Source organism: Culicoides brevitarsis, chromosome 2 (assembly GCF_036172545.1).
Source record: "Culicoides brevitarsis isolate CSIRO-B50_1 chromosome 2, AGI_CSIRO_Cbre_v1, whole genome shotgun sequence".
NCBI lineage: Eukaryota > Metazoa > Arthropoda > Insecta > Diptera > Ceratopogonidae > Culicoides > Culicoides brevitarsis.
In genome coordinates this window covers 8,807,243-8,833,547 of record NC_087086.1, presented here as the reverse complement: position 1 = coordinate 8,833,547, position 26,305 = coordinate 8,807,243, and the positions used below count along the sequence as shown (strand labels likewise).

Sequence of the window (26,305 nt, the reverse complement as noted above, 5' to 3'; positions counted from 1 at the left end):
TTACACCTCGACATTCATTGATGTCTGTACAATTGACTCTCTCACGTCAGTGAAAATGGGTCCTCTGCTGTTGAAACTTTTGTTCGTTGCACGTTCCTGACTTGAGGCGCTTTGAAGCATGCCTGGGCTGTGTTTTAGCTTTTCTCGACTGAAATTTCGGATGCCCGAGTTTGATTTGACAGGCAGGAGCGTAACGAGAGGCGTATTGCGTGGCGTTGTTGTCGAAGGCACAGGAGTTGTTGCTGGAGGAGCAGTTTGACTTTGTTTCAGAATTTCTTCGTAAACATTGGGGTCAACTACTTCGACTTCTGCTTCGCCCATGAACATGGATTCGGAGGATGTGTCTAAGAGAATTGGAGAAACATCAGAAGTGCGATAAACGATGACAGGAATCTCGTGTTCTGTGGTTGTTTTGACAGTTGTCGTAGTTGAAGGACGAGTCGTTGAAACTGGAGGTTTCTTTGTCGTAGTAGTTTTCGGCGAGCCAGTTGTTTGTTTGTAAATGATTCTCGGTGCTGTCGTTGGGCGTTTTGTGCTTGTTACAGGTCTTTTGGTTGTAGTTGTTACTTTAACCGTTGACTTTCGGGTAGTTGTTGTCGGAACAGGAGTTGTTGTCGATGTCGTAGTTGTACTTGTAGTTGAAGTTGTCATCGATTGTGTTACCTTTACCTTATTATGTGTTGAAAAAGGAGGAGCTTTGCTCGAAGATTCTTGTTGAATTCCAATTTTCGAAGCAATTGTATCAAACAGCGACGAAATTCCAGGTAAATTTTCCGTTACATTTGGTTTTTGAGCTTTAATTTCCTCAAAATCTCCTTCATCTCCGGAAAATTGAGAGTTTTCAACTACAAGAGCTTGTAAAGTTTCATTGTAAACTTTTCTCATACCAATATTCTCAAAAGGCGTTACTCGTGTTCCATTTACAAACTCCCATTTACTTCCAATAGGGAAAAGTTGAGGAGCTTCTTCCCAAACTGAAGATGTATCTGCTGTACTTGTTGGAGCTTCAGTTGTTGAAGCTTTCGTCGAAGTTTCAGTTTTTACCTTTTCAGTTGGCTTAAACTTATTTTGCATGATATAATCTTTCAAATTAACAATTGACAATTTTTCTCCCGAACCAATTGCTTCAATATCTGAATCGCCTGCTCGTGATTCAAGTTTATTTTCGCCAAAATATGTCGAGTTAATGGCTTCTTTTTGATCATCTAATAAATCATCATCATCTTCAGGATCTTCAGTTGTGCTACTTACTTTCGGCATTTCTGTCGTTGACTTTGTTATCATTACAGTTGTTGTTGTTGTACTTTCAGGAGTCGATTCTGGTCTCTTGACAATCACTCCGCCGCCTAAATGCTCAAATTTATCTTGATTAATTGTAACGTTTTTCGTGTTAGGAGTTACGACATCAGTTAAATCGTATGCAAATTGTGTCGGATCATCAGTTAATTTGTTTACGGGAAGCGGATAGGGTCGAACATCCATGGCACCTAAATGTTCAATGTCTTCATTAGGGTTTGAGAATCCTGGATTGTTGAAAGCTTTGTAGTAAATCAAACCGCCTGAACTATCAACGTAACTTTGTTCAATGGAATCTAAGGTTGGAAGTTTTTTGCGATACATCAGAAGTTCATCTTTGATCGACATTTGTGGAGGAGATGCCTTTTTGACGGAATGTTGTTCAACTTCGACTTCAGTTTCATTCAACTCTGATGTCTGTACGGTAATTGGTTCAAACTTTGATGCATTTGGATCGATTGGATGCCATGGATCTTCGTCAACAACAGGAGCAGTTGTAAAAAGATTCAAATCGAGTTTTGGAACTTCATGAGATGTTGAATTTTTTTCAAGACTTTCTGAAACAATCTCAGTCTTCAAAAGTTCCTTAAGGGTTTGAATGCCAATCGATCCAGGTTTCACAGGATTGATTTCTGAGTTTTTATTTTGGATTTTCTTCGTTTGATCAACTGTAGTATCGATCATCTTCTCCGTTGAACCAATATTAGAAGTTGTTGATTTCATCGTTGATGTCATGATGGGTTGTGATAACTTTGGAGTAGTTGCTTTGACAGAAGTTCGTTTCGAAGTAGGGCTCGTAGCTGTACTTGTCACACGATTTGTTTTCTCAATCTTGCCTGTTGTTGCAGTATTATTCGTCTTTGCAGGTCCTTTTTTGTCACTAACTTTAATTGAAGCAGGACTAATCATGAATGGCTTCAAAGTTGAAGTTGTTTTCAAACTCTCACGATTTCTCGTGATATCAGCTTCGGTTTTTGTTACTTCGAAAGATCCTTGAATGACTGTCAAACTATCGACATCAATATCAGGTTCATGAATATGAGATTTGTCAGTTGTTGTTATCGGTTTCGTATTTGGGCGAGAAACGACTTTTGTCGAAGATGATGAAATTTTTTGCAAAGGACGTTCAATGATGCCAGGTTTCTTCAAACTTGGCGAAGCTTTTCCTTGTTCCAAGATTTTCGGATGTTCGTTCGTATTCAAGTTCTCCGAAGGCTGTAAAAGTGAAAAATTTCATGTAAAAAAATGATCAAAGTTAAATGATAAATTATTCTTACTGGATGCATGAACGAAGCAGATTTCAACACATCTTGATCCAAGAGACGCTTAATGTGAATACTGTCGGGATTGACAAACAATTCCTTGTATTCTGCCACGGGCAGCGCAATTTCATTCAAAAATGCATGTTTCATGTGTTCCTCGACATTATTAATGGTCCTGATGAAATGAAAAGGAAAAGAAGTAATTTTTTGTCTCACGTCGTATTAGATGAAATTTCAATTTACTCACACTTGTATCTTTCGCATGTCCAAGAATACGCGGAACGTCAAGTTTATAAATGGCCCGTCACCGAAACTGGAGATATTAATTTTGGCAACGGTAAGTCCTGCGTGCTCCAATGCATTGCGCAAGAATCGCTCGTAAAACGTGCTTTTCTGTTGGTATGCCAAGGACTGCGGATTTTTGAGTGACGCTGTGAAAACGTCTCCTTTTGTCACAGACATCGTACTATCAAATATCAAAATTGCTGAAAGAAGCGAAAAAAACGATGATGAAGAATGAATGAGAAAATGCAGAAAAAGGTAATTAGTTCAATTTAAAAAAAAATAATAAAATAAATTAAACTTACAGTCAGTTGGATCGGATTTAAATGTACTGAAATAGAAAGCAAGTCCAGCAACTGCTAATACTGCGAGTACCACAATCATTGCGGCTGACATCAGCAGTATGGAGAACGATTTAATATTCCTCCGACGTTTTTTGCTGCCATTATGGTGTGAATAAATGCTCGGCGATATATTTCGACTGTCAGTGCCAGGACCGCCAGCGCCTCCTCGCCATAATCCCCACGACGTATAACCGTAATGACTGTTGCTACTTAAACTCAAATCTGTCGCATATGAATATTTATTATAAACGGATGACGGTGATGCATGGGGCAATAATGTACCGGTACGGTGTCCCATCAACGTATTGTGATATGATGAATAGTCGTTGTTGCCTTGCTGGAGTTTGTCGAGAAAAAAAAAGAAAAATATTTTTATTAAAACATGTGAAAAAAGTTGGAAATGTTAGCGAGAAAAGCAAAATCAAGAGATCGCATTTTACTTTTTTTAAACTATTCATTTGGAATCAAAACAAGAATTTAAAATTTGAAAAAATATAAACTGAGAAAATATCTTATTTTTGGCGCGAACATTGATATCATCCCAATTGACATTTATAAAGTTTTTTTTATCACTTCTATTCGTCTCATATTTCAAAGTTGTTTTTCAAAATTCTTACATTTTAAAAAGTTATTTTGAATTAAAGTTAATTTAAAATATTTTAAAAAAATATTTTTTTAAAAATATTTTGAGAAAATATACTAAAATGTAAGAATTTAAAAAAAAATTAAATATTTTGAAAAATGAGACGAATAGAAGTGATAAAATACGTTATAAATGTCAACTGGGATTATGTAAATTTTCGCGCCAAAAGTAAGATCTGTTCAATTTTTTCTAAAAAATTTAATTTTCTGCATAATTAAACAGAAAACAAGAAAATTAGTGAAATTTAATTGAAAATAGATAACTTTAACTATTTTATATCCTTAAAATTATTTAAAGTTGAAAAAAAAATTCCTTAATAAATTTTGACATTTCATAAAATATGGCGACAGACAGACCAAAAGTCAACAAAAACTAAATATTCTTTCAAAAAAAATTTTTTCAAAGTACGTTTTAGCGCTCAAGAATGACGGATGATATCATGTGGGATATTTTTATGGTCGGCGACAACAGCCTCATCACACGAACAACGACGCGCCACGTAAAAAAATTGTTAAATAAATTTAATGAGCTTACAAAGGAAGTGACATTATGTCATTCATATTCCGTCTCCTCGTTATTATTATTGCACAACTTGTCACATGATCATTCATTAACATCATCATCACTGTCACTCGTCATCGTTCTTTCTCCTGTTTTATCTTCTTTGCTTTTGTGTAATAGTGCTGAAGTAGCTTCAAGCAGAAATTAAGGATCGTCGATGTTTAAAAAAAAACATTAAAGGGGGAGTCTCATGTTTCGCTGATGAGATGTTTGAAGCAAATCGATCATGTTTTTGCTATATTTTATTCATATTTATATCCTCGCAGCGACTTTACCGCCGAAATATTTGTTTTTCTGTTACAAACACATGTCAACGCATAAGTAGCAGATAAACCCATATTTCCTCTTCGCATCACTCATTGTGTCATTATATTGTTAAAACATGATATATTCCTCTTGTTACGTAAACATATTCTCACAAGGACCCGTACAGCGATGAATTTTCGTTCAAAAGTCTTCTTGGTTTGACAAAATGCCTAACGTGACTTGATTTTAGAATAAAATGTTGCCATATATCGCGTCTCGTGTGTTATTGATCTCTTTTATTGCCACACCAAAGCGAAATTCGAACGATATTTGCTCTCAAACTCGAACTATGAAAGCTTCAAAGGATGAATTTCGGTTCATTGTGAAGCAAAAAAAAAAGTTATTTGTAAGTATAACAACACAAACACATATATTAACACTTTTTGTGACAGATTGCTTTTGTAAGTGACTTATTTAATATTCTTTTCAAATATTTTATGGATCGATATCTTTTGTTACCCATCATCATCATCGTCGTCGTCATCAGCGTAATGTATGTATAAACAACGAAAAAAGAAATTCAACAAGTCTGATCTTTTATTTCCGATTAAAAAAGTTTTTCTTTGTTTTTGCACGATGTGGCATTCAAAATAAAGGAATATGATAGTAATTTATTTTTTTTCAGGCAAACAAAATGTTACAGATGTCTCTCTACTACGTTCTACTATTTTATATGAATGCTCAAAACTTTCATCGAGCTTAATATGGAAAATAGTTTTCATATTTTTTAGTGCATTTCAAGGAAAAATTTTGGTAAGTTAGTTCATAATTTGTCCGTTAAAATAATTTAACTTGTTTTTTTTTATTTTAAAAATTTTTATATTTTTTTCAAATTTTATTTTAAAGGTTTTTTTACTTTCGATTTTAGTCAAAATTTATAAATTATTTTTTTTTTCGATTTAAAAATTTTGAGAAAAAATTTGGGACCTGTTAACTTCGTTCTACCCGTAATTTTTTTTTCAAAAATTGTGAAATATTTCATAAATTAATTGCAAACTTATTTTGTGTATTAAAATATAGTTTTCTTGGACTTTTTCATAACTAATTCTGAAATAATATAAAATATTTTGAAAAAATCAAAAAAAAAAAATCTTTAAACAGAATTTGAGTTGGAGCTTTATAAAAATTATAAATTTTCAGTCAAAAAAAATTTTGTTTTCAATTTTAATTTTTTAATTAATTTTTTTAATTAATTAATTTATTATTTTTTTTAATTAATGAATTTAATTTAATTTTAAAATTATTTTAATAAAAAAAATATTTTTTTTTTAAATTTCATTAAATTTAATAAATATATTAAATTTCATTAAAAATTTTAAAAATATAAAAAAATTCAAATCCTTGAAAAAAAAAAAATTTTTAATTAACCTCAAATTATTTTAAAATCCTATTTAGCTCTTCGTCATATTTTTCACAACGAAAATCTTTCAATTCCTTTTATATGTGCTCCAGTTATATTTGCTCTATATTTATGGTATGTAAATATTCTAAAAAAAAAAGTACTCAAGGACGCAACTTTTGTAATTTCTTTTCTTTTCTTTCTTTCTGCTCATACTCGTCATTCGGAACTTGGTTGCCTCAAGGCTTGCAAAAGTTTTTTACTTCTGGATTAGAGTTTCCCGTGAAAAAAAAATTGGTAAAAGGAAAAGTTTCTTGGAACCTTGAGCAGAAACAACATTGGCTGGCACTGATTTATTTTCATTCGTTGCTTCAAACAAATGCTCAGTAACTCAATCTGTTTTTGTTTTTTTTTTCAGGTTTTTTCTCTGTGCATGTCATACGATGCTTGCAGACAAGTATAAGTGGATGGAAAATGCATCATCAAATTAAATTATGTAAATTTTTTTGCTTCTCATATTTTTTTTTCGTTTCTTATGAGAAATTTCAGGTTTCGTGCATTTTGATGAAAAATTTGGAGGAAGTCTGTGAATTTTAAATTGAAACAATTTTGAATTTTTTTTTTGGTAAGAATTTATTTTTATTTATTTATTTAGTCAACAAAATGAATGGGACGAAAAAGGCAATTGCGACATTTTCAGGTTTAGATCCGAACTTTCAAGGTTTTGTTGAAAAGTTCATAGAGGCTTGTGAATCTCATATTTTGAGATTTTTTTTTTAAATTTTCTAGAATTTAATTTTATTATGAAAAAATTATTTTTCATAATTTTTAAGAGCTTCTTGTTCAAAAACTCAAGTTATACTGATTTTAAATCTCAAGTTTATCCGATATTTATACGAAAAAAAAATTTTTTTTTCTTCAAATTTTGTACCAATTGTGACTCATAAACCAGTTTTCAGGTTTTTTAAATTATTAAAAAAAATTATTATTTAAATATTTTTTTTTTACCTGTTTAACTAAAAAAAGTGGCTTTTTAGGGTAAAAAATGCACTTAATCCTTTATGAAAATTTTTCTTTCATAAACTTCTAACTCCTCGTTTTACGTTCAAACATATTTATTTATATATGGAAAACTTGAATTTCATTTTTTTTTTGCAAAACGAAAAAAAAGTATTCATTTGAAAAGGTTAGTCGCCATATACTTTGTTTGTCTTCTGTCAAAAGTTTGTGCGCCGTTTGAAAAGAAGGAAACAAATTACGTTATTAAAATTATTTCATCTTTTGTCAACAACGACACAACTTTGAAGTAACTATTTTATTATTATTTTTAATATGAACGAGCAAATATTTGCCAAGTAGTTATTATGCGACCTGCTACGAGCAGTAATAAAAATTGAGTGATGGAAAGGTACTTGATACGGATCAGACGATAATTGAAAAAAAGTGGTGATTTCGCATGCTATCGTTTTGTTTTCGTTCCAAACATGCACGAAAAAAAAATGTTTGTAGAATCAAAAAATAATGAATGCGTGTGTTAGACCGAAGCCAGTGACAAAACATTGTTAGTGGCAGTCTATTCAATTGTTTGCAATAAATTGGTTATAACGTCACCAATATCGACAACCAGAAAAAAATATACATATGAGTAATAATAGTCCAAAAATGTACGAGGAACATGCATTTTTTTTTCGTTCCTCAATAGATGAAATGAAAAAAAATCAGAGATATATAATGGAAATTGTTTACTTATTTGCAGGAGTAGGATGCAGTTTTGGTTCAAAAAGGGCATTGTCGTTTAAAAATTAAAAATATCAAGAGAATTTATTTTTTATTTTTGACATTTTAAAGAATTTTTTAATTTCCATGACATAAAAAAATAAATAAAAAAAAATAAAAAAAATAAAAAAAAAATTCAAAAAAAAAAATAAATAAATAAAATAAAATAAAAAAATTAATGACTTTTTAACAAAATAATAAGATTTTTTCCTTTATGATTTAAAATTTGATTTTTTAAGGTAATTTTTTGGTTTTTTAAATTTTCTTATAAAAATTTTTATTTTGAAATTAATTTTTGATTGAAATTAAGATATTTTTTTTTGAAGATAAAACTATTAAACAATTCTTCGAGAAAAAAAGATTTTTTTATTTATTATTTAAAAAAAAAAGTAGGTATATAAAATTTTTAAATTAAAAATAAAAAAATATTTTCTAAATTTTTGAATAAATTTAAAAAAAATCATTTAATGCAATTTTTAGAATTTTCAGTTTGAAAATTAAAAAATCTAAAATTATTCCAAAATTCAAAATAATAAAAAATAAATTTAATTAATTTTATTTAATTTAAAATTTTAACAAATTTTTATTTTAATTTAAAATTTTTAATTAAATTTAATTAAATAAATTAAAATTTTAAGCTTTAAATTATTTTTTAAAATTTATTTAATATTATTTTTAATACTTAAAAAAAATAAAATAATTTTAAATAAAATTTAACTTTATTAAAAATTTTATATTTTTTTTTAAATTTTTATGAATAAAATTCAGATTTTTCCTTAAAAAAATTAAAAATAAAAAAAATCTGATTCAAGAAAAGTTTTTTCCCATCAAAAAATTTTTTTTTGCAGCTACACTCCTGCCTCATATGGCAATTGAACAAAAAAAAAAATCACACACAATGAATGAATTCATTTAGAATTGGAAAGGCTCCTATTGCTTTGTCTCCCTATTTTTGGCTGAAAAGTACCGAAAGCGAGCAAGACACACACACGTAAATCATACAGACAATAAAAACACACAATACAACAAACAACAATAATAATACCCAAGTTGTTAAGCATTTAAATTGTGTCATGTGTGTGTGTGCGCTTTCTCGGTGTTCGTTAAGCGTGCAGCAAGCACGAGTTTGTCATCAGTTGAAAAATATTTTGTTTTGGCAATAGTCCAGATGTGCAACAACAACAACAAAAAAAGCTGAGATTTTTCTATTGTTCATCATCTATAGATCGCTGATGTTGTTGTTCTTCCTCCTCCTCCTGCTATTTCTCGTGTATGAGAAAGTTTTGCGAGCCGATTGAAATGCTAAAAGCTAACAAAAATAATAGGTTGGTTTTTTTTGCTGTTTCTCCCATGGACTCCTCTGTGAGTTGCACAAAAAGAAGAAAAAACATGAAAGATGTGTCTGTGAGATAAAATATATACACAACAAATAGTCGTCTAGCACGGAGAACAAGAGAAATGTCGTTCCAACAACTCAAGTCTAAAGTGTAAAAGATGAAGTTGTACAATATCTTGATGTTCGTGCCCAAAGTTGTTGCCAAAAGCTTTTTATGAGAACAAATAAGGTGATGTTGAAATGCGAGAGACGGGCATTGTTGGGATAACATTTTTTTTGCGTTGGTATGAAATTTGTAAAAAATTAATATTTGCTTAAAATCTTACATTTTATGTGATTTTTTGACATTTATCAAATTTTTATGTTGACTTGTGGTAAAAAAAAAGTTCAAAAATCATTCATATTTAGCAAGACAAGAGAATTTTTTTAATTTTTTAAATATTTTGGCTTGAAAAAATTTTAATTAAATTTTTAAAAAAAAAATTAAAAATATATTTTAAAAAAAAATCCATATTTTTTTGTATTGAATTTTTAGTTCCTGTTAAATAAATTTTTAAAAAATTTAAAATTATTTAATTTAAAATTACATTAGTTAAAAAAAGTAGTTTTATAATTTTTTTTATAATCTTAAAATTTCAATTAATTTTAATTAATTTTTTATTTTTTTCAATTTTATTTTATTATTTTTTCTATTAATTAATTTCTTAAAAATAAATGTATTAAATATAATAATTAATTATTTCATATAATTTTAATTTCAAATAAATAAAATTAAATTAAAATAAAATTAAATTTTTAAAAGATTTTCTAACATTTAAAGATATTTTTGTTAAAAAGCTTTAGTTTTTTTTAATTTTTTTTTAATAATTATAAAAATTTTTAAAAATAATATTTTTTTTAATTATATCTTAATAATAATATAATTTTTTTTGCTAAAAATAATAAATTTTAAGAAAATTTAATTAAATTTTTGAGATATTTTAATAAAAAAAAAATAAATTGAAAAAATAATATATTAATTAATTATTAATATATTTTTTTTTAAATTTCTTTTTAAATATTCATCTAAATAAATTAATTTATCAAAATTCTCCAAAATTTTTTAAACTGGAAATTTTTGCCATCTAAAACTCGTTCATTAGTCACAAACATAACCACATTTCTAATCCACTGCTCTCCAAAAATCCCCGTTCCCAAATACAACCGAAACAATAATCATCATCGAAGTACCCTCGAATGTTCTTTATCCAGATTTGGCAACATTTGCTCGTACAGCTCGTCACAGACAATTTCGAACGTTAGCATGACCCAAACTGGACAAGCATCATCATTATTATTGCTCTCCCGCTTGAACATGGCACAAGATGAAAAGAAGAGCTTTTTCGTTTTTGTGCCGAAAAACCACACAAACGTCGTTCGTTCGTTCGTTTTCTTAATTGCATATTATTAATTTTATAAAACATATGCCCATTTGTTGAGATTATGATCTTTCGTGTCCCAACACACAGAAAAAACACTCGAAATCTAATGAAATTTATTCACATGCAGGTTGTTGTTGGTGCTCGATGATAAACTTACTCTTTAAAATTAAATCACGTCCATAAATTGTTTAAATTTAGAATGTGTTCACGGTATCTCTCGGTACAAATCTGTCCATATCTCGAGAGTAGAATAGAATGCACATTCGAATGAAAGGATATTTTGGAGATTAAAATTGTAACATACATGCGAGTTTCGTACAACATTATAATAAAATAACTTTTCTCTCTGTACGACAACGACGAGCTACGTGTCAAGCATATTATAACTCTCTAAACAAAATATCTGAAAATGCTCTGATATGTTGTTGGTTTTATAATAACAATAATAATAGAATGCAGTGATTTTTAGATTAGATTTTATATTTTATACACAATCATGTACTTTTGGGCCGAACGCAGCAATAATAAAAATAATAATAATAATGGAGAGATGTTGGGGACATGCTTTTGGTATGTTCTCCCTGTAGAGTTCGAGAATTTGTTTTGAAAAGAAAAAAATTATGTGAAATTTTGATAATGACGATGATGAATAATAAAATACGAAACACACAAAAAGGGCACGTAGTTTATGGACTTGGTGTAATTTAGACAAGATTTTAACTTTTAGAGATTTAGTTTTGAATAAATATAATTTGCTCCATTTTTATGGATGAGCAATGCGAAAGTAGGCGCCTCTTGATAAATAAAAAATTTGTAAAATTTTTATGTTTCGCAATATTTTTTATTTTTAAAATAAATTTATATTTAGTATTAATATATTAATTTATAAAAAAAAATTATTAAATATTTTTTTAAGTAATTTTTTATTTTTTTTAAATTTATTTTATTAAAATTGATTTTAACTTTAATTTCATTTTTTTCATATTTTTTGTCGCTTTTATTTTTATTTATAAAAAAAATATCATATGCTTTTTATTGTTTTTCTTTTTAATTTTTAAATTTTACTTTTTTTTTTTAATCTGAATAATGCATTTTTTTATTTTTTTAATTTAATTTTATTTTTTTATGTTTTTATTCTTAAATTGTTGAAAAACCAATACAAAATAAATTATTTTTAAAATTTAATAATAAAAATTTTTAAGAATTAATTTGCAATAATATAATTTAGTAAAATCTTTGAGGTCATAAAAATAATAATAATTTTTAAAATATAAATTTTAATATAGAATTTTTATTATTTATAATAAATTTTAAAAATTAAATAAAATAATAAAAAAAAAAAAATTAAAAATAAAATAAAAATTTAAAAATATTTTTTTAAATAAATTTTTTAATTAAATTAATTATAATTAAATTAATTTTTAAAAAATTAAATATTAAAAAAAATATTAAAAATTAAAGTAAAAATTTAAAAATATTTTTTTTAAATAAATTATTATTTTTTAATCAAATTAATTATAATTAAATTAATTTTTAAAAAATTAAATTAATTATTTTATTAAACAATATTTTGTTTATTTTTAAAAAAGAACATTAGAAAAAAATATTTTTCAATGGTAATTTTAAAAATAATTCAGTTAATATTATTTTTAATTCAAAATTTGTCACTTAAACTTGAAAAAAATTAAATTTAATTTAAATAAAAAATTAAATCAGATCAGTAAAAAATATTCATCAGTGATTGTAAGATAAAAAAAAATAATTTTTTTTTATTATTTTTTTAAATTTTTTTTTTTAATTTTTGAAAATATTTTTAAATTAATTTTAAACATTCAATGAACTTGAAAATAAAATTAAATGCAAAACATGAATTTTTCCCAATGAAAATAAATTTCATAATCTCCGCAATTAAGTTTATTATAAATTACTCCAATAACTTATTTTAAAATTCAAAACATAAAAAAAATCTAAATCAAGATAAACTGGCATTTTTATCAATTTATCACGTCTAAACCGCATTTTCTCCACAAATGCCAGCGATTATCGTTCTATTGGCACCCGTTTTCACAGCAAAACTTGTATTTATTTTGATTTTCTTCTCTTCTTAACAAACACATTATTTTAAGTGAAAAATTGGCTCACATTATAACACACTCTTCATCAGTCCGCACAGCAATTTTTTTTTGTATTTTCAACTCATAGAAATTAAGAGCAAACACACACTCGACATAACCGTTAAAAATAATGAGTGTGTGGCGATGCCTGTTGCAAAATGTTGCATGTTCTGTTGCCGTATCACTCTCTGCTGCTCGCAAAGTTGCAACACAAAACACACAATTAGCCATTCAAGTTGACCGGTAACATAACCTAAATATGCTTGTAAAATAAAATGCAAACAAGTTGGTGTGCGGCGGATAGATGGACAGGCGTTATTTGTAGTGCAAGAGATGAAGAAAAGTAGTGCAATTTTTTTTTTGCGTCGCACAGTAACCGAGAGAAAAATCAACAAAAAATTGCCAATTAATAACATGACAATTGATATTTTATTTTTTACTCTTGTTTTTTCGTGTCAATCAATTTTCAATTTTTTTTTTCGATGAAAAATTTCATAAAAATGTCGAGTCGAGGAAATGTGAGGACATGACATTTGCCTCTGATCGACTTTTTGATATCAATTTCAAAAATGGTTCAGAGTAAAAGAGGAAATAATGCTCTTTTTTTGTTTATTTTTTTTATTTCATTTGTTATTTACTAGAAATGTTTATTGAAATATGGAGCGATTAACAGTTATGTCGAGTCGAGTGCGATAGTAATTTTTTTTTGCTTGTGATTTGATTTGATATGCAGTGCACTGGAAAAATTGATTGATGAATGGAGAACAGAAATGAGTTTGCAGTTATGTTAATTAAAAAGTTGACCGAAAATTTTACCAAAAAAAAATTTTTTTGATAGGGGTTTTTATTTATTTCGATTGAAACAAAGAATAAATTTTGTGATTTTTTTTAGTTTAAAAAAAATTAAAAAAAAAAAAAAAAAAAAAAATAAAAAATAATTTAAAAAAAATTAATTAATTGATAAATAAATAATATTAATAATAAATAGTAATTGATTAAAAATAATTAAATAAATTTGGATAATTAATTAAAAATAATTAAATTAGTTTTCAAAATAAATAATAAAATTAATTAAATTTAAATAAAAAAAAAATATTAAATATTTTAATAAAAATAATATAATAAAAAATATTTTTATTGAAATATAAATAAAAATTAAAATCCATATGCAACCTTTAAAACATATGTTCTGATTTTTAAAAATAATTAAAAAAAATAATTATTGAATTAAATTATTTAATTAATCAAAAATTTAATTTTTTAACATTTCAATTAAATTTTATTGCAAAATTTATTTATTTAATTATTTTTTATTTTATTTATTATTTCAATTGAATAATTGATTATATTTTATTTAATAATTTTTTTTTAAATTTAAAAACTTAAAAAAATTTAAAATTTTAAAAACTTAAAACTTAAAAATAAATAAAAATTATGACTTTAACAAATTAAATAATTAATTATATTTTTTTATTTATTAAATAATAATTCAGGTAATTCAAAAATAATTTTTTTAATTTGTTGTTTTTTTGTAAATATTCAACATTAAATTTATAGATTGAAACCTTGCAATAATTTTTTCTTAAAAAAATATTTTTAATTTTTTTTATAATACTTAATGACATGACATTGAACAATCAAATATTTTTCAACAAAACATTGCACCGCTATTTAAAATTCTCTTAACGCGATAATATTCTAAATTAAGAGCAAATAACAATTCAAACCATTTTCATAAACAACAAAAATGGAGCACGTTAAAATTAAACTGAGACAAAAGCTCAGACTCTCAATGTTTTTCCGTTTCATTAAAAAATTGTACACAATAAAAAAAAAATAACAGAAAAAAACACAGAATAAGACAGAAAGAAGAAATGGGTCGATTGAATCACGTTCTCATAATTTTCTTTTACTCTAGTCATTTTTATGCTATTGTCATTGTTATGCGCCATGCTTTTTGGGGCACTTTTCAACGGAAGAACAACAACCTTGACTGCCAATTTTTATTTTTTTGACAAAAAATTTTTATTTGACACAAAAAGTTGTTTATCAAGGAAACAATTTTGAACGCAATTATCACAGATTATGACGTTCCCATCGTGGCAAAGTACCCACTTGTACTTACTTTTTCACACATTTGTATGTTTAACATTTTATCTTACACTTTTCTATGCGCTCAAAATAGAACAACAACAACAAAGTAGAAAACAATGAAATTGACAAACAACAATAAAATACTTCTCCGAGTACTTTATTCGCTACAATAGACAGTTACTTCAATGTAAAAATAGCAAAAAAAAACAAAAACAAGCAGAAACATTGAGAAAGAATTTTGATAAATGTACATTTTTCTCCTCTAAGTGCGAGTCATGAGCCTTGAACTCGACGGCATAGAATTCTTTCTCTTGCTAAGTGCAGCAATATTCTATCTATTCACTCATTAAGTACTCGTAACGATACTCCTTGAACTGCACTCGAATCGATTCATCGTTGAGTAAAGAGGTCATCTTTTTGGTCTTGCAAGCAGCAGGAATGTCGACAATTTATGAAAAATAAAGAAATAAAATGTGGAATAATACATGGAACAGTTATGAAACGCATTTGAATGCGACGTTGATGATGTGAATACAAAGCAGAGGAATACTTGCAGCGCCATTCATGGGTGATGGAATGTTCAAAGCTATAAGGTTAGTGGCCCCTGAATGAAGCATAATTCTTTGCTTTGTGTTTTGATTGACTTGAAAAGAAGTTTGAGAAGCAAAAAGGGGTTGATTTAACTCAATGGGGGGTTAAATGAACTCTTTTTCGATTCTAAAGAGTTTTGACAAAGGGTTACTTTTATATCTTCAAGAGGTTATTTTAATCCCTTTAAAAGCAGAAAATGTTTAAAGGGATTAAAAGAACCTCTTAAAGATGTTAAAGTAATCCTGTGAAGTTAATTTTATCCTACAAGGTGTTCAATTAACCCATTTTCAATTCTAATAAGGCTTAAAATACTCTCACAGGGTTACTTTTATATTTAGAGGTCATTTGGAGGTCATTTTAATCCCTTTAAAGAAATTTCGGCTATTAAAGGGATTAAAATACCTCTTGAAGATACTAAAATAACCCTGTGAGAGTATTTTAAGCCTTATTAGAATTGAAAATGGGTTAATTCAATTCAAAAAACTTTTCACAGGGTTACTTTTATATCTTCAAGAGGTTATTCTAAATACCTTTAAAGATTTTTGCTTTTAAAGGTATTTATAATAACCTCTTTTAAAGATATAAAAGTAACCTTGTGAATAATCTCACAAGGATTTAAATTAACACATTTTCCATTCGCCGCATGAAGTCATCAAAGGATGCCCGATTCAAAAGCTCAAAAGTAGCGTAACTTTTAAATGAGTTCAAAACAAAGGCTATACAATGTTGCTTGCCGCTTAAAGAACTAAAGCGATGGAAGAATGAGTTTTAAATTGAAATTCCTACAATTGCCAAGTTTAATCACATTGCATCGTTTCAAATCACATCATTCTCATTCCTCATCAAGTACGAAACAAAAGTCGACTCTCGACTGACTCGAATTTTAATTTTTTCGGTATCCGATCCAATCCAATCAAAATCTTAAACAATCGTAGAATAGAAAGGGACTCGCTTTCGTTCTCTGTGTTTTCATTCTCAAATATAAATATATATAAAATAAAATCACGTAGATTTCGGGTGTCTTTTTTAGAAAAATAAAAACAATAACAAATACAAACACGTAGAGATGAGAGCGGAGCAGCAAGTTTTTAGTTAAGATGAAATTTAAACTCTCATGACTCGGAGTCATGTTCTACGGGAAAGGTGAAAATATTTTACGTGAATAATTTCGGTTTGAGGAGGTTAACATGTTGCGTTGTACTTTGTTAAATTTATGAAAAAAAAGAAATAAAAAAAATAAATTAAATTAAATAAAAAATAAAAAAAAATTATTTTCATAATTTTTATTTTAATTTAAATTTAATTTTTTTTTAAATTTAATTTATTTATTTGTAAATTAGAAAACTTTATTTTTGTTAAAATTAATTTAAAAAAAAATGTTTGATAAATTTTATATCAGAAATTAAATATTTTAATTTTTTTCTTAAAGAAAATTAATAGAATATTATTTTTTACAAAAATATACATTAAAAAAAAAAATTTAAAAAATTAAAAAATATTAGTTTAAAAAAATAAAAGTTTTAATTTTTTTTAAATTTAAATTTAATTTTAATTTAATTAAAAAAATTTATTTAAAATAAATAATAATATTTTTTTATTAAATAATTGTTTGATAAGTTTTATATCAATAATTTTTTTAAATATTTTTTTAAAATTTATTTTTAAGAGAAATTATAGAATATTTTTTTTTTACAAAAAATTATTTATTTTAAAATATTTAAAAAAATAGTAGCTTCTGAACTTTTCGAAAAAAAAAATTAATTTTTTTTCTAAAATATTAATTAAATATTATTTTTAATTTTTATTAATTAATTTTATTTAATTTTTAAATTTTTATTTTTAAATAAGGTTAACATTAGATTTTTTGTTTATTTTTTCAAGATAAAATTCTTGTTTAAAACGTTTAATTTAAGTTTCTTATGGCTTTTCTCTCGTAAAAGTTTATAGTATGAAATTACACGTCAATCCAAGAAAAAATTTTACTTCTGTAACATTTTCGCATTGGCCAACAACTCAATCAAGTGGAACATTTCCATGATTTAAATAATAATTTCATTGCAAACTAACGCAAAAAGAGTCAACTTTTACCAACAACAGCATCATCAGCGTTCGTTGTCGCTGTTGTAATAGTATATCTCTCGTCGGTCGGCAATAAACGTAATAACGATAATAATCATAAAAATTTAGAATATATAAAATTGAGTTCAGGCTGCGAGTGCGATGCCGAGATAATCTACCGCAATTTACAAATAATCTTGAGGTGAGATGATTTTCTTCGCAATTTTGCCTCGCTCTCTCGGAACCGCACGAACGAAGCAAGAAACGAAGGAAAAACGAGAAGAAAAGTATGTTATGGAGTACGGAGTGGAATGGATGTGTTATTGTGTGTTAAAAACCTGTTTAAATATGCATGAGTACAATTCATTCAGAGAGAGAAAGAGATAAAACTTTTTTCCTTTCCTTCTTCTTTCGCTTGTTTTTTTCTGCTGCTTTATGTAATATAATATGAGTTGTTCTAAGCAATCACACATGAAGTGAGTGTATTGTTATTATTATTTGATGTTGTATAAATATTAATGAAACAGAAGATTATGTTCGGCTAATCAACGTGACGGGAGTGTGTGTGTGTGTGTCTGAAATATTTCTGAAATTTTCTGTGGAATGTTCTCTGACGTTCGCGGTGTTTCAATTAAATGTTCAAATATAACGAGACAAGACATTGTTTACATTTATTTGATGGAATTTTGTAGAAAAGAAATTTTTTCCTTTTTGGAAAGTTAAAAGATTTTGAATATTTTATTATTTTGTAATTTTCCATTTAATTGATTTTTTATTCATTTTTAAATATTATTAAATTAATTTTAAAATAATATCTTAAAATAATATTTTTTTATTATTTTATATAACATTTATATTTTATATGATTTTGTAAATAATTTTAAATAAATTGTTATTAAATTTATATAAAAAAAATTATTCAAAATTTATTATTAAAAAAATTAAATTTTTTATTTAAATAATTTAAATTATAGGCAATTTAATAATTATTAAAAATATTAAATGATAATTAATTAATTATTTATTAAAAATTAAATTTATTAATTTTTAAATAACTTTTTAAAATTAATTAGGTTTATAATTTTTAAAAAAATATGATTTAAAAATATTTTTGAAATGAAAATTTAAAAAAAAATAATTTTTTTAATAAAATTTTTAAAAAATAATTTTAAAAAATTTAAAAAAAAAATTATTTAATAAAAAATTGAAATAGTTCATGTAAAACTTATTTTTTCGTAGAAATTCTGACCAAAATCCTCTTTATTAGCTCTAAAAGCCACTTCATTAACATTTTTTTCTCTCTCCTTCGCCCGCATCACTTTATATCCGTAGTACATTAATTAAAACTACACATTAGCGCGAAATCACTCTCCCATGTCTATCACTTGTCTTTTTCATTCTGTACACAACTTTTGCACGCAGAATTTAATGAAAGCTTTGAAAAATGTGTAAAAGAGCAAAAATGACAAATAACTGGAAAACTAGCCTGAAACTGAGAAATAATAGAAATTCTTGGAGTGTTATTAAAAAATGTTGTTAATTAAAAAATTACTTTCCTCGACTTTTGCCGAGTTCTTAACAATTGATGGCAAGAAATGCACAGTTACAAGAATTTTTTTTTGTCATTCAAAGAATATTATAAATGAAATAATTATTTTTGAATAACAATTGTTAACGATTTCTGTGGAAGTCGTTTTGTATTTTAATATTACCTTTGACGTAATTTAATGAAAAAATATTTATTTGTTTGTTTGCAAATATGGTGAGGTTTGATGTCACTGAACTTTTTATAAATAATTTTTTTTTTTTTAATTTGATGAATAATTTATGAGACTTTGTGACAAAAGAACAATTTTTTTAATGAATTATTTTATAATTATAAATTAATTATATTTAATAATAATCGAGATAATAATAATTAATTAAAAATTATAAATTAAAAAATTTTTTATTATTAATAAAAACATTTGAAAATAATTTTATATATTTGATTTAAATATTTTTTCTAAAAAAAAAAAATTTAAATTAATTTTTTTTTATTTTGTTTATAGTTTAAATAATTATTTTCCAAAAATTTAAAAAAAAATAATTTAAAAAAAAATATTAAAAAATAAAAAAAAAATTAATTATTTAAATTATAAAAAAATAAATAAAAAATATTTTAATTTAAATGATTTTTTTTAAATTCAAATAATTTTTTAAATTAATTTTTTTTTTATATTTTTTTTTAATATACCTAATTTAACAAAAAAAAAAGAAATAAATAAATAAAGTAAATTTAATTAAAAAATAAAAAAAAAATAAATTAAAATTAATAAAAATAATTTTAAATAAAATAATAATATTTAAATTAATTTTTACAATTAAATAAATCATTAGAAAAATTATTTTTTTTTTGTAAAATTTTTACAAATAATTTTTATAAAAATAATTTAATAATTAATTTATTTATAAAAATTATTTTTAAAAAAAATATTACAAATTTTTTTTTTATTCAAAAATTAATGTTTAAAGCAAAATTTTAATCCTTCCTTTAAAAAAATATTTTCAACTACAAGAAAACCGAGTTACATTGAAACTTTTGCAAACAATTTCAATAAATAAACTATTTTCAAAATTGTTCATGCATCACGGAGCAAATTCACCTCGAAAATTTCCTTTATATACCGAAAAACTTGCATAAATTGCAATTCTTCTGTAAAATATCTCAAAGTTAGTCAATTAGAAGTACTTCAGAACGGAATTTTACACAATATCTGTCTAGTTAACCATAAAATATGTAAAACTCACGTGCGTACGAACACCCCGCAAGGAATTGTCTATTATCCATCATAAAGCCAAATGAACGTTTTGCCATATTTCACGACGACAACGACGACGACTCGCAGCAATGATAAATAAGTTATTCAGTCTTTTTTTATATGTGTCAAGTGCTCTTCACATTTTTTTTTGTTCACACAAGAAGAAAATAGACAGCAATCATACCTATTATTATTAGTGAATGAGGATAACATGCATTCATATTCCGAAATCTCGTCAATCTTTGCTTTCTATTCATCGTTATCGTTATGATCATGATGATGAGTAACATCTTGCATTTGCATTTTTATGTAATTTATATGATTTTCGTTCGTTCGCAGTTTCTTATTCAATCATTTTTCACTGAATTTGACGTAAAAACTCAATTTTTGGTCAAAAACTTCAATAGAGTGTCTCTAAATTTGCAATTTTAGGGAAAAATTTTTGTAAAAATTGACACTCTAAAATTTTTACAAAAGTTCGCCACGAGGCTTGAGCATTTTTATGAAAGGAAATGTAAAACTCCGTCGAGAATACGAGGATTTATCTCACATTTTTTACATTTGAATACCGAGAAGATGCCGGGACAGACACACAACAATCATTTAAGTAGGTCTCAGCTACAAAAAACGAAAAAAATGACGAAACGAGACGAAAATCTAGATTTTTTTGCCGTCACGATGCTTTTGTGTGTGTCTGAAACCGACTCGGAGGCAAAGCAATAAAATTGGCAAGGACTAGGAAGTATTCAGTCATAAAAAAATGAACGAATAATCATATAAAAGAAGTGCTTGAAGCAATTGAATACGTTATAATAATAATAGTAATCATAATAAAGGTGCCCTCGTATCGGCAAGGAACGAACGAAGAAGTAGTCAATTTGCACACAATGCACGGAAAATTTTTATTCTTGTTTTGATTCCAGTCAGTTGGGCGTTCCATCCAGAATGGCATAAATAACGTAATTGACAAGGATTGAGCGAAAAGGAATGACTTACCAAGTGATGTCGAAGAGTGCCGCCGCTTCGGTAATAGTCGTTTCCGTGATTTAGACTCTGGAAGTATTTTTTGTTGGTGTAAATTGGATCCATTTTTGTGTTTTTTGTTGAGATTTTTTTTTTGAAGTTGTGCTAGTTAATCATCCATGAAATATTCTTTGAGGTGAGTCGATTACTTTGTTAGTTGTGATGTTCGTGTCTGAAAAAAATGAGAGGAAAAAAGAAGAATAATTAGAGCAAAAAGTTACATAAAATGGTTGAAGCAGAAATTTTATATAAAATAATTAGATTTTTTTATTTTGGAATTTTCCATTAAATTTTATCTAATTAAAGCTATTTTTTAATTATTTTTTTATAATTTTTAAAAATATTATTTTTTAACAAATTATTTATAATTTTGAATTTTTTTTAAATTTTTGACCTAATGCACATTTCAAATTTTCAACCAAAAATTTTCAATATTTTTTTTCTCATGAATATTAATTTTTTTTTTATCCCAATGAACATTTGAGTTTCTTATCCCATTACACATTTTTAATTCGAATTTAATAAACTTTTGAAATTTAATCCCAATGCATATTTTAAAAATTTTCACGTGACTATATTATTTGAAAATTTATTTAAATTTTATATTTTTATTTTTTTTAATAATTAATGCAATTTTTATTATTTTAAAAATTTATTTCTTTAATAAATGTAAAAAAAAAATTTTAAATATATTTTTTTTTTAATTTTTTTTTTAATTAATATATAATTAAATATTTTTTAAAATATAAAAATAATTTTTTTTTGTAATAAAAATTTTAAAAATATTTGTTCATTTTATTTAAAATAATTTAGAAAATAATTTGACCTAATATTTTTTTATAAAATAATTTTTATTAACAAAATATTAAATAAATATTAATAAATTATAAATAAAATAAAAAATATTTTTAAAATTTTTATTTAACAAAAAAATATTTTTTTTAAATTCAATTTTTAATAAAATAATTTTCAAATAAATAAGTAATGAAAAAAACTATCAAAATTAATTTAAATATAAAAAAAATATAAAATCATTTATTTATTTGCTTTTATTTAAGTTGATTTTACGCTTTTATGTCAATACTAATTTTAAAAAATCCATGAAAACAATTGAAAAATAAAATAAAACAAGAACACGACAAAAAGCTATAAAAAATTAATTAATTATTTAACAAAAAAAAAATTGTCATTGACCGTGAAATAAAATAAAAACTAAAATCCGTTTACGAGAATTAATTAATAAAATTCCTCATATATCTCAACTACAAAATATTTTCTCACAACCATCAACCATCATCGCATAATCTCTCAGCAAACAAAAACGTTCTTTACATTTTTTTTGTCTACATTGTCAAAACCGTTTTCACGCCTGATCGATTCACACCTCCGCGTCGACATCTTAATTAAAATATTCACATGAAACTCATCAGCGCGTCGTCCGGTGTGGATGACACGTAAGAAAGCGAAACAATAAACCAACAAATCCATCGTTGTTTGATAGGAAAATAAAAAAGATAGAAAAGAAGTCAATAACCGTGCGCTGTTCTTTTTTTGTATTTCACTTTGCACTGCCTGCCCGACAGAAACACCTTTAAGGTACGAGACACTTAAAAAGTCAAGAATATTTAACATTTTGTTTGAATGAACGAAGCAAGTGTTGGAATCGAAAGAAAATATGTTCGGATGTTGTTTTGATGGAATAATGAAGAGATTGACGGAACGAAAAGTTGAACGTCTCTTTAGATATTTTTCACACTTAATTGACGGACGCCTTCGAGCGAGATTCATTCCGATACATTCTTGAAAATTGAATAAGTTGAGACAAGGAGGAAAAGAGTTTCATGTCAAAAATGAAAAATTTTTTAATTTATATGAAAATTTTGGAAAAAAAAAATTAAATTAACAAAAAATATTTAATTAATTAATTTATATTTTAAATTATTGAAGTTTAATTAAATTAAATTTATTTTAAAAAAATATTAAAAATTAAATAAATTTATTTAAAAAAAAATAAATAAAAAATAACTAAAAAAAATATAAAAAAGATTTTGTAAAAATAAATATTTTAATTATTCTTAATTAATTAATTTATTTTTAAAAATTATAAAACATTAAAAAAACTTTAAAAAATATTTAAAAAAAATTAAAAATTAAATAAATTTAAATATTAAATTACAGTTTAATTCGAAATTAATTTAAATATTTTTTTATGTTAATAATATTATTTTTTTAATAAAAATTTTAAAGCAATTTCAATTCATTTTTGAATTGAAAATTATTAAAAAAAAATTTTTCTAAAAATTATTTTATTTATTATTTAATTTAATTAACTATTTATTAATTTTTTATTGTATTAATTAATTTATAACTGAAAATAATTTTAAATTTTTTTAAAAAAAATTTCTTATTCGTTAATTTTTTTTAAAAAAAGATATTTTTACGAAATTTAAAAAAAATCATTAGAACGAAATTTGAAACATTTTAATTAACTGCTTCGACCTTAATACTCACTATTCTTGCTCAAAGTGTAAATAACATTTTTTTCGTGTAATTAATGTATTCTTTGATAAAACGGTGTTCCTTTTGTGTGCGAGCAAACAAGCCAAAGCATCAAAGGGTCCAACTTTTAAACAGTTATTAAAACATTTTAACACAATTTAGATTTTTTTCGTTCATTGTTAACAACTTTTTCGGGGTACAACAATCGCTCTTTGTTCGTCGTTGACGTTTATTTCGGAAAAATTGTCGACAACAATACCTTTTTAAACATTAATTATTGCTCGCTCAGTTTCAGACCTAAATTCGGAATGCTTAGAAGAGTTGATTTACATTTCAAATTAATTTTTAAGTGCTTCCAGTTTAGCTCAGAAACAACTCGAAGAAAAGGAAATTAATATTTTTCAATAAAGCGAGAGGAATAATAATCATCATCATCATCGTCGTGCAATGAGTAAAAAGCAGCAAAAGTGGAATAATAATTTCTGTCGAGTGAATGTGTGGGAGAAATGTGGGTCAAAATGTTTTCAAATGAATTTGTCTCGTGTTTTTTTTTTTGTTTAGCAGGAAATTTGTCATCAAATCGTTCACAAACTTTCGTCAAAACAAACTTTTAATCATTTTTCGGGCTCGAAAACGAAAATTTGTAAGAAATTTCATGAGAATCCAAATGATGATTAAAATATGTGTGCAAGTGAAAGCAAGTGAGTGACCAGCAAGGTATGTGAGCAATTTGGCAAGATGCGGTTATTATAATACAATCAACAAAGCAAAAACAACAACAACTCAACGCAGAGAAATGCATTTTATGATTATTTCGTTGCTTGTGATTCATCGCAGAAATATTTTGCGGAAAAAACAGGTGAAGAGCGAGCTATCGATTAATTTTAAAGTGAAGTGGGTCATCAAGCGGAGGTTTCGGGTGAGGTTTCAAAGCATTTTTTGTGGTTTGTTGGAATTTTGATGATTGGACAACGGAATATTTTTTTAAAAATTCGTCAAAAGTCTCTTTTGTGTCATTTTCATGAATTTTAAAAATATTTTTTTACTAAAAATTTTTTTGAATGATTTTTAAAAAATTAAAATATGGAAAAAATACTCAAGAGTTGGGCAAAAAATTAACAAAATATTTTAAAAAAAATTAATGTTTAGTTTAAAAAATATTAAAAAATTATTTTAAACAAAAAAAAAATAAATAAAAATTTGAATTAAAAGAAAATATTCAAAATATTAAGTAAAATAATAAGGAAAAAAAATAATAAAAAATTTCTTTAAAAAAAATAAAAAATAAAACTAATTATATTAAATGAAATTTAATTAAATAAATATTTATATAATAAAAAAAAATAATTTTACATTAAAAAATTGAATTAAAAAAAATAATTTATTAAATAAAAAATTAAAATTAAATTAATAAATTTAAAAAAAAATAATAACTTAATTTTAAATTAATTTAAAAACAAATCAAATTAAAATACAAATTAAATAAAAAAAAATTTTGTTATTTTTTTACAATTTTTTTAATAATTTAAGTTACAGAAAATATTTTTCGTAATAATTGGAAATGTTAATTTAAATTTTAAAAAAAAAAATTAAAAAAAAAACAATTTGAAAAAATTTTAGATCAGGTGAAAATTATAAATTTTATAAAATATTTTAACTTTAAAATCAAAAATAATTTTGAAAATTTATAAAACGGTACAATTTCAAAAAAAAAAACCTAATATTTCTTCGTTCCTTCTTCTAAAAAATATTTTATTTAATCCAACTTAACAACAAACCTCCTCAAAACATCACAAAATGCCAAAATTCATCAACACAGAAAATTTTGCTTCAAATTCTCCCAATTATCCAATAATTTGTCGATTTTGTCTTTCGATCCGGAAATCTCAGATTAAACTTCAGTCGAGCTGGAAAATTTTGGTCTACAACCAAAAACTCTGACGAAATAATCCGGCACACCATTCGAATTCTCTGGAAGTCCATTCGCACACAGCAATATCATAAGCACGTCCAAACCATATTTGAATCCAGATTACAGGTTAATCAAGTGTAAATCATTACGCTCACTGATGCATAAATAAATCTGCTCTTTGTGCGTCGAAATATTTTGAGCGTGCAACAGACATTATGAGCGTCATCCAACGAACTCGGTCAAAAGTGTTTTATTATTTTTTTTTTTTTTTTTTTTTTTTTGGATAGTAACCATCATTTATCATCTTCGTCGTCGTCCAACGAAAAAAAAATATGCTCGAAAATCCGTCAAAAATCTTGATAATTGCAATAACAGTGAAGAAAACGTTCAATCCACTATTTATGTAGTCATGCATGGAAACAACATAATTTTGAAGCGAGTTGAACAGGGCTGTAAAAATTTTTAAGTAAGAATTTTAATAGAATTTTTACTTAAGTTTAAGTTAAGGTGACTTAAGGGAAAATTAAGTCAAATTTAAAAGTAACAAAAAACTTAAGATAAACTTAAGTCAAATTAAAATACAAAAAGTGAAAAAAAAAATTAAGACTTAAACTTAAGTTAAAGTAAAATAATTTTTCAACTTGAGC

At 25.1% G+C, this 26,305-nt stretch overlaps 1 protein-coding gene across 1 annotated transcript; it reads right to left on the bottom strand.

Moving 5' to 3' along the window:
• On the bottom strand, positions 1-21,313 carry LOC134828444 (mucin-2). The gene is made up of 5 exons (XM_063841422.1): positions 21,221-21,313; positions 3,146-3,521; positions 2,806-3,043; positions 2,574-2,733; positions 1-2,511 (listed from the first exon to the last, which is right to left on the bottom strand). Exons 1-5 carry the CDS (start codon positions 21,311-21,313, stop codon positions 1-3), a joined length of 3,378 nt encoding a protein of 1,125 aa, XP_063697492.1.
• Positions 21,314-26,305: the final 4,992 nt, after the last annotated feature.